This window comes from Heterocephalus glaber, unplaced genomic scaffold, assembly GCF_053883595.1.
Source record: "Heterocephalus glaber isolate CG9 unplaced genomic scaffold, H.glaber_assembly_v1.0 deba00001465, whole genome shotgun sequence".
In the NCBI taxonomy this organism is placed as follows: domain Eukaryota; kingdom Metazoa; phylum Chordata; class Mammalia; order Rodentia; family Bathyergidae; genus Heterocephalus; species Heterocephalus glaber.
Genome location: NW_028258312.1, coordinates 28,890,778 through 28,899,477, shown reverse-complemented (window position 1 = coordinate 28,899,477; position 8,700 = coordinate 28,890,778). Strand labels below are relative to the sequence as shown.

At 43.3% G+C, this 8,700-nt stretch overlaps 1 protein-coding gene across 4 annotated transcripts in view; it reads right to left on the bottom strand.

Annotated features, from left to right (window-relative positions):
- Positions 1 to 221: 221 nt before the first annotated feature.
- Positions 222 to 8,700, bottom strand: part of Hapln1 (hyaluronan and proteoglycan link protein 1) — a 65,685-nt gene continuing 57,206 nt past the window's right edge. For all 4 annotated transcript variants that reach the window (XM_004841647.4, XM_004841649.3, XM_004841648.3 and 1 more), the window contains exons 4-5: positions 5,372 to 5,674; positions 222 to 3,679 (exon numbers count right to left, since the gene is read on the bottom strand). In XM_004841647.4, the coding sequence (XP_004841704.1) occupies positions 3,390 to 3,679; positions 5,372 to 5,674 (593 nt within the window). In that variant the 3' untranslated portion in view covers positions 222 to 3,389. The remainder of the gene's footprint in view (positions 3,680 to 5,371; positions 5,675 to 8,700) is intronic.

Here is an 8,700-nt window from a genome sequence, read left to right as displayed (position 1 = left end):
AGAAAAAAGCCAATTGATTATAATACCATAGTTATACTCCTTTTTTTTAACTTTGCAAAAATATGAGGACATGGAAATAGCTAATGCATTTACATTTTCAACTCAAATATAACAGAACAGGGATAAATTCAATGTGTTTTCTTGAAATAATCCTATGACAGAGTTTGACACAAAGAGAAATAGCTGATTCTACAACTCAGAAAAATCAGAAGATACTGCAGTGACATAAAATTGACTTTTAATGGTTACCATTTCATTGTTATCTTACAGAAAATGAAAACGTATTTTGTAATACAGATTGGCTCTTTTCAAATTTGTACTTAGTAGGTATTAATTGCCTTTAAATGTAGACTTGTTTTAATCAGGTAGCTTAATGACCTCTGATTTATTTCTTCGGTTGTACACCAGTATTGCTCTGGGAGTAGTAAACTGTGACAAAGTTAACTTCTCAACAAAACGATGTCAGCTGTCCATTGACCTTTCTTGGTTGTTCTAAAACAGATGACTGATTCCCTGTTAGTCCTTTCTTCCTTAGTGGCCCGATACTCCAGGACACCACCATGCTCCCAGAGTGTGGAAATCAAAAAACCCAGTCTGGCTGCCAGCAACCAAATTGGAATCTCCTCTGAGTCTAGTTCTAGTTGCCAAAATAATAAGCGACTATATTATTGCATAAAATAACACTTTTAACAGGTACCGGCCCCCTTTCTATGAAAGAAAGTTTAAATTTACAAATACCATATTTGGCTAAAAATTACTGTGATAAAATATGACAGCAGACACTAAAAGATGGCTTCCAGTGTTAATGTGACAATTTATTTTCATTCCTGGCCTGTTTTATATGCATTGCTTGTTTTTGTTTGGATTTTGAAATGTAGCTGTCTCAGTGAAATTCTTAGATACGCTCCTTTCTTTATATTGGTCACAAGACTTCATTATAGACAAAATGCTAAAAACAAGATTTTGTAACCCTGTCTTCCATTGCATTCCTCTGATATTCTTGGAATCAAAGTGTAAAAGCCAATTTCTGAATTAGCTGCTGTTATATCAACTTTCTATTATGAACTGGGCCAGGATAACTTTTCTTTTTCAGACATTCTCAGTGAGATATTTTGGGCAATGAAGTAGGCAAATGGACATTTGTTGGGAAAACATCACAATGACAACAGTAAAATGACTCCTTCTTCAATTAGGAGTCCAAAGAGTATGAGGAATTTTATCCTGTAGGTGAAATCAGAAGATAAAAATTATGCTCAGCAATATTTATTCTGTTTAGATATTTTCTTTAAGAATGGAAAAATGGTGTGCAATTGGTATAGATTTTCATCAGCTAACAGTCACTCTAGAGATTGTGATCAGCACCAAATCCTGTACTAATAAGTATTCAAAAGTTAAGAAATCATACTACACTTAATATTATAAAGTCAGAGTTCCATGACAATAACTCAAAGTTATATACTTGCTTCAATAGAAAAATTTTCTCATTTTCATATCTAATAAAATTCTTATAATATAGGCAATAATTGTTCAAGTATGGGCTTCCCCCAATGAGCTAACCCCCTCTTTAATTTGACGTGCTGGGGTTGCTATTTTGGAGACAGTCCCCTCTTTAAATAATACATTTCTCTTATCCTAGACCACTCAGGTATCTTTAATTTAGAAGTGTGGGCTCTATTTAAACCAGCAGTATTTGAATTAAGCCTCATAATCTCTTTGGATCTATAGTTTCATATAATTTGCATACCTGGTCTAACATAAAAATGTGCATGCATACATTATCATCTTTTAATATTAAAGCATCTGAACATTTCCAGATATGCTTTTGATCCATGAGTCTACTTTTATTTACAATATTTCATCTAGCTAATATATGAATATAGTTATGGTTTTATGAACTCCCAATTGCTCTATACTTTCCACATATAACTCTACATTTATAAATTTATTAAGATTACTACAGAGCTTTAAATGCAACCACAATCAATTCAAGAAACAGATTTATTTACTTATGTTCATGGGAGAAAAATCTTCATAAAAACATTCATGAAAGCCTATCAGCTATGTCATCCTTAGGTTATTATAATAAATCCCATTTATTAGAAATCGTTGCGAAACAATGGGAAACCATGAAATGTAATTTGAGTACAAATATTGGTCCCTGTGGGGTCTCAACAGTCATAAAAATATAGGAAAACAGAGCTTTATTTAAGATTGGAGCTGTTAAAGGAGGAGTTGTTTTCCTGAAGCTGGATTTAGATTTCATTTAAAGCCCTGAAGATTTTAGTGTAATCTCTTTGATGATAGCTTCAGCATTTCATTTACGCCTGATGATGCCCAGCATGGTCGGTGACACTGACTACGTTTGCCAGTTCTGGGAAGGTTTAGGACCACATCGTGACTTTGTCCCCAAACACAGGCACCATTTGGGCTTCCTAATGTATGTAAAAATAGGACTAAGACTGTCGAAGGTTGGGTCTTTATTCATTGGTTAGGCGAGTATATGGTTATTCATTCTATTATTTAATTTTTCCATGTCATGTAAATAAAAAAGACATATTAAATAGTTTAAAGTTATTTTTATAGGACAATAACACTTCATAGGCTAACATAAAATCAAGCTGGTAAATTTTACAATTTTTCTGTCCAGCAGTTTATCTGTATAACTGCCCTGAGTGGATGCTAAATGTGGCCTAGCAAAGGGCTCTTCGAATTTAAATATAACACAGGAATGCTACTCAAAGATAAAAGAGTTCTTCTCAGAGACGTGTCATTTTAATCAGAAGAACGTAGGAGGGTCTGGTGGGTTAAGTGTTACCGGCTTATTTAAACCTCATCGAAATGGGATTATTAAGGAGGACTTCCTGTGCTTGTTACTATGTATTTGAGCCCGCCTGGATTGACTGTTGTTGTTTGGACAGAAAGGGAGGCCTGGAGGCCTAGAAGACCGTGTGCTGGAGACCGGAAGGAAGTGCAGCCCCTCAGAACCTCTTTGCAAAAAGAAGCCCGCGTGGCGAATGGGTCGCTCTATATTTGTTCACCAGAGTGCGTCTCAGAATTGTACGAACGTGTGAAATCCGTGCTTGCGGAAGCTGCTGCTCTGAGCAGCCCCTGCCCTCCCGGGGTGTCGGCCGAGCGTGAGGACTGGAGAGAGGAACTGAGGTGCGGACCGCCTGGCTCTGAAGCCTCGCGCCGCAGAGCTTCCCTTACAACTGCGTTCATTTGTGGTGGGTCCTGAAGGCTAGCTCTACAAAGAACAAGCTAATGGATCGCTCTTTAGGAAAGGACTTTACAGTAAAAAAGGGTTGTCACAGTTTGGGTAACTTCCACGAGTTCGTGTGGAGAAAGACAGAACACAACGCCTGGCACACGATCGGTGAGGCGGCCGGGCCTCAGTCGTAGGCCCGGAAGCAGTAGACGCCGAACAGCTGGTGCTTCTTGTCCGGGAAGCCCACGAAGCGCACGGCCGCCTCGCTGGGGCTGCAGCGCCGCCGCGGCCGGGAGATGGGGTAGCGCACGCTGCCGTCCGCCAGCCAGCCCGCGTCGCAGCGGTCGTAGCCCAGCAGCTTCCAGGCGGCGAAGATCTGGCCCACTTTGGCGATCTGAGCGCCGTCGTTGGCACAGGCCTGCGCCGCCTCGTGGTAGGTGAGCTTGGTGGGGTGGATCAGGTAGTAGAACCGGCCTGCAGCGGGAGAGAAGCACAGGCCGTCCGGACACAGCCGCGGAGGGGCGCCGGGCCGAAGGGCCCGGGGCGCTCTCCATCCACGTTATGTTTTGGGTTTTTCCCCTCTGGTTTCTCTTTTGCTTGCCCCTTAGTATGTGTGCACACGTGCTCAATTAAGAGTTAGCAGCAGAATGGAAATGACAGGTGCAGTTTCTGCTAGCTAGTTAGCAACTTTAGAAAGCCCCTCTGTGGTCCCGCGGAGATAAAACTGCATGGTCCAAGCAAAGGCTATTGAAATTCTAGCTGGAGCAGGCCTGAAGCCCAGCACCAGTTTCTGGAGAGGCAAAATCTGAATGTGAAAGGATCCAAAAGCATTCTTGACCTGAAAGCCCATTTACAAAAATCAAAAGCGCTCGAGCCTTTTTCACTCCAGGTATCAATAAGACATTATCCTCCTCCACAGACTGCAGTGTGAAAGTACATAAAATGCAGGAAGGCCCTTGCTGCAAACCGCATGGACTCAGAATGTAAACCCAGGCCATCTTCCTCACTACCAAAGAAATGAATTTGTGGATTGCTTTGAACTCGCACCCGTCCTTGGATCCCTGACACCTTGCCATGTCTGAGTTCACAAGAAAAACAAGTTCGGCTTCACCACTTGTTGGATAGCATCAATTACCCAGAGATCCTGATAATATGTATGGGAAACGCACAGGCTGTGTGAAACCCGACATCAGCTGACTGCAGTGATACATGCTGACTGGAGATTGTCTTAACTGCAGGTAGAACATGCCCAGATTAGCTTATCTGATTACACATTGGGATGCAATATTATTCAAATATAAATTAACACTTTCTGGTTCTCTCTGGACTCAGATGTTGTGAATGGGTAAAGAACAGAGAGGTTGAGTTCTCTCCCCTACTCCAGAGGACGGCAAACCATGGAACCTGCCTCACATCTAGCCTGAGGATGAGCTTTTACTGGCACAACTGCTCTTGTGCTCCGACATACACAGAAGCAACAAAGCCGGAACTATTTGCTACCTGGCTCTTTATAGAGGAGGTTTGTTGACCTCTGATTCCTTTCCGTTTTCCCAAAAGTATGGCACCTGGTTCCTGAAATGTGCTACGAAGGGGGCAGGCCCTGATTCCTGGGTGTGAGACCTACGCAGTTCCTCAGCCCATAGTTAGAAAGGCCTCCTGCTTGGTTTCATGCTCAGTTACCATCTTAAAATTCTTAAGCCGCATTTTCACTTTGCACTGGGCCCATAAATAAGGTGGCTGGTTCCTCCTGGTGCAGTGGCACATGCCTGTGATCCTAGTATTTTGAAAGGTGGGGGCAGGAGAATTGCAAGTTCAAGCCCAGCTGGAATAATTTAGTGACTTAGCAAGATTCTGTCTCAAACAACAAAAAACCCAAAACGAAAACAAAACCAAAACCCCACCACCAGCAGCTCCCATACCACGTGACAATTTCAGATCTTTCATAATAAAGTTTAGATGCACTCAGATCTGAGTATCGGAAATAGGCACTTTTTGCTCGACATGTGTGGACGATTCTAAAACTATGCCATGCAAGAACTTTTCATAATTTTTCAAACTAGAGCAATGCTTCCCGGCTCTGCCTCTTTCAGGAGAAAAGAATCAGAGCCAAGTGCAATGCACCATGCAGTGGCCTGGGTAGGAAGCGCCCGCCCAGGTCTGTCTCACCGTTGAAGTTGGAGGTGAAGCAGAACACGTCGTATCTGCTCTTGTCCTTGTCCCAGAAACCGTAGTTGCGGACGCCAGGCACGGTGTTCTGGCCCCCGCAGGGCTCACGGGGCTTGGTGATGGGGTACTGCACCGAGCCATCGCTCAGCCAGCCCGCGTTGCACCAGTCCAGCCCGCCGCGCCAGGCCTCGTAGAGCTGGTCGAAGGAGGCGATTACGGCGTCCTGGGCCAGGCAGGCTTGCTGTGCCTCGTGGAAGTTCAGGTTGTAGCGCCCCAGTCTCGGGAAGTAAGGGAAGACCACACCTGTCCAGAGGGCAAGGGAGGGGTCAGTAGAGGCCAGCGGACAGGAGCCACCTCCACAGCCCACCTGACTGCTGCAATCTGAACCCGGGGAAGGGGCTTCGGCCACCCCCGGGTAGCCTCTCAGGGCCCCGACCCCTTGGCAGAGCCTCCGAGCCTGAGCTGCTCACAATCAGCTCTTTGGTTTGGCGACTTCAGTGAGTTGCCTCTTTTCCTAAAAATGTAACTCACTGCTTAAAATTCTCCTTTCTGGAAATGGCCAGGCAGCAGTAGAGTTCCCCAGGAGCCTGGCTGGGAACTTACCCTCTGCACCTGCTTACAAACTCCCTGAACAGCTTAATCACAGCCCTTTCCTTGCAGGGAGGAGAGAGTAGCAAGTACTGAGAAAAGGGGGCTGCAGGGTTTGGGGAGAGGGAGCTGTGGAGTCAGTGCTCCCCTTAGAAATCATTACAGGGTTAGTAGCTTTATCTAGTTCTTGAAGTATATAAAGAAACACGTGTATACATCCACTTAAATGTGCTTCTTAGGTAAGTTACTATCACAGAGAGGCTTCTTATTTGGAGAACTCTAAAGTGAATTTGCATATCTAACACAAACCTCATTAACTAGTTCATAAGATAATTTGGTACAGTGAGCTACACTCCCATCAAAGGCATCATGGCTTCCAACTTTTACTGCAGTTCTTCATCTTCGTGTTTTACTTCCTTTTAGTCATACAACTAAAATAAAGGCTTTTGCTTAAAAATATTTCCATTACTATTTTCAGCTTCCATTTTATATACTGCAAATGGAAGCTAACGTTTTAAAAATGTTTTTCACTACCAATAGGGAAAAAAGAACATTTCCCTGAACTTGTACAAGGCAGCTTCAGAAAAGGCATTGGCTGACTGGTCACTGCTGACATGAAATGTTTTAGAGAACAAAATCCCTTAGGGAGTGTAGATTTTGTGACATGGCCTTTGAATTTGCCTGGGAAGACGCAGTGGTTTTCAAAAACATTTCTTTTGTCCAAATAACGATGGGAGGTGTAGGGCTATCTCACAACATCCTGCACAGCTTCTTAAAGGAAGAAGATTACCAGATTAAGATAGCAAACTTGTTTGATTTACTGGACATACAGAATGATCACGAGTCCCTCGTTTCTTTCTTTCGAGGCTGAGGCAGGAGGGTCTCAAGTTCAGGCCCATTCCAGGTAATTTAGTGATTTAGCCAGATCCTGTCTCAATATAAAACATAAAAAAGGGGCTAGGGATGTTCAAGCCCACTACTGGACATAAAAATATATGTCAACGCACCTTCCTCATTATTAATAAGAGGTTAATTGGAGTGCCTGTATTTTTTAAACTATGATTTAAAATAACTAATGTTTTTGCATGTGGAAGGCACATGCTTGTCCCACTGAGCCAGTAACTGAAGGGCTTGTCTCACACATCCCAAGACTGCAGACCCTGGGTAAGATGCACACAGGGTAAGCGGCGCACAGGAAACACTTCCTTTTGTAAATTGTCCTGGGAGACTCTGCAAGAAGAAATTTCCAGTCTGAACCAGGTTTCATGCGGCAAAGGTCCCTGGAAGCCTTGGTCGTTAGTCCTCAGTGCAGGCCAGCTGGCACCCGCCTGAGGCAGAGCTCCAAGAAGGCCTCCTGATCCCATTCTGCCTACACAGGTTCTTGGCAAGGGATCTGTAGGCTGGAGTGGGGCCAGAGGAGAAGGGACGACTCCCAGGCTGCCGCTGGCCCCCACTGTGCTGAGTGGGGGAAGAACCTGGAGCAACTTCCCCAGGAAGGGGTCTGAGGAGGCCCAGCTAGGAGCTCCGAGGGTGCTGGGAAGGAATTGCTACAGTGCTTGTTCCTGAGGACTCGGTCCTCTTTCCTTGGCACCTGGGAATGCCTGCCTGTGATGGCAAGACATGGGCTCATCCAGTGGAGGGTCTCTTGGCTAAAAGCCGAGTGACAGAAAATCTCCATGAATCTCAACCTAGGGAGGGGAAGAAACTATAAGGTGTACTTAGAATATAGAGTGAATGTTTAAATTTTAAAACAATTACAGCAAAAGATGCATTGGCATTCATTCCCCTCATAATACTCTCTCTTGCTTCGAGCTTTGAACACATTCATCCCATGGCTCTTGCCACTTTCTGCAGCAGTTCTGGAAGTCTTCCTTCATCAGTGTCTTCATTTGCACTTTCCTGGCTGCCAGGGAGTTCTGAATCAATTAAAAACATTTCGCTATCATGGTCATTTTGACTTTGGGGAGGACCCAGAAGGTGCATGCGCCAGATCCGGTGAATAAGGTGGATGAGCACAAGGCCTCATGTTTTTTGTAGCCTGCCTTTCTGTTGGATGGTGTTCGGCCGTAAGATTCACTGTATTTTTGATCATACCTTGTGGAGACACTCATGAAAGAGTACTTCCAGAGCTGCTTCAGAAAGTGACAAGAAGAATGGGATGAGGGTGTTCAAAGCACAAACAAAGAAGAGTATTCTGAGGGAGGTCAATGGCAGTGTCCTTTTCTGTAGCACATTTTAAAAATGTAAACATTCACCACGTATGTCTATAACATCTTCTATTTGGGTTGGCTTCCCTTTTCCAAATGTCTCAAGATGGAGGCACTGGAAAATATATTTTAATTTATAATAATTTCAAAGACCTAGAAAACCTTTTAGGTTTAAATTCACTGTAATGTATTGTGGTAGACTCTCATGGGCATGAGGAAAATAATTTCTTTAGTACTTTTTCCTTGATTGCCTATTGCCTGTTACTGATATATCATTGGTTTAGTTTTAAATCCAGTGTAATGTGTTTTATTTTAGTTTCTTTCCAATTTAACAAAATTTCATACAATCAATTCCTAAAGCCAGAGTGAAATTTTATGTTAAAATGTCACTGTTTTTCAACCATGGGACAAGTCACTGGTTGTACTAACTGAAAAGGTTTACTTAACGAATTTTAACCAATGTTTGATGATGTTGGAAAGAATATATTCCAGGTAAATCAAGTTCAGCTTCAGTGTTTGAGTAGCCCAAGTTGT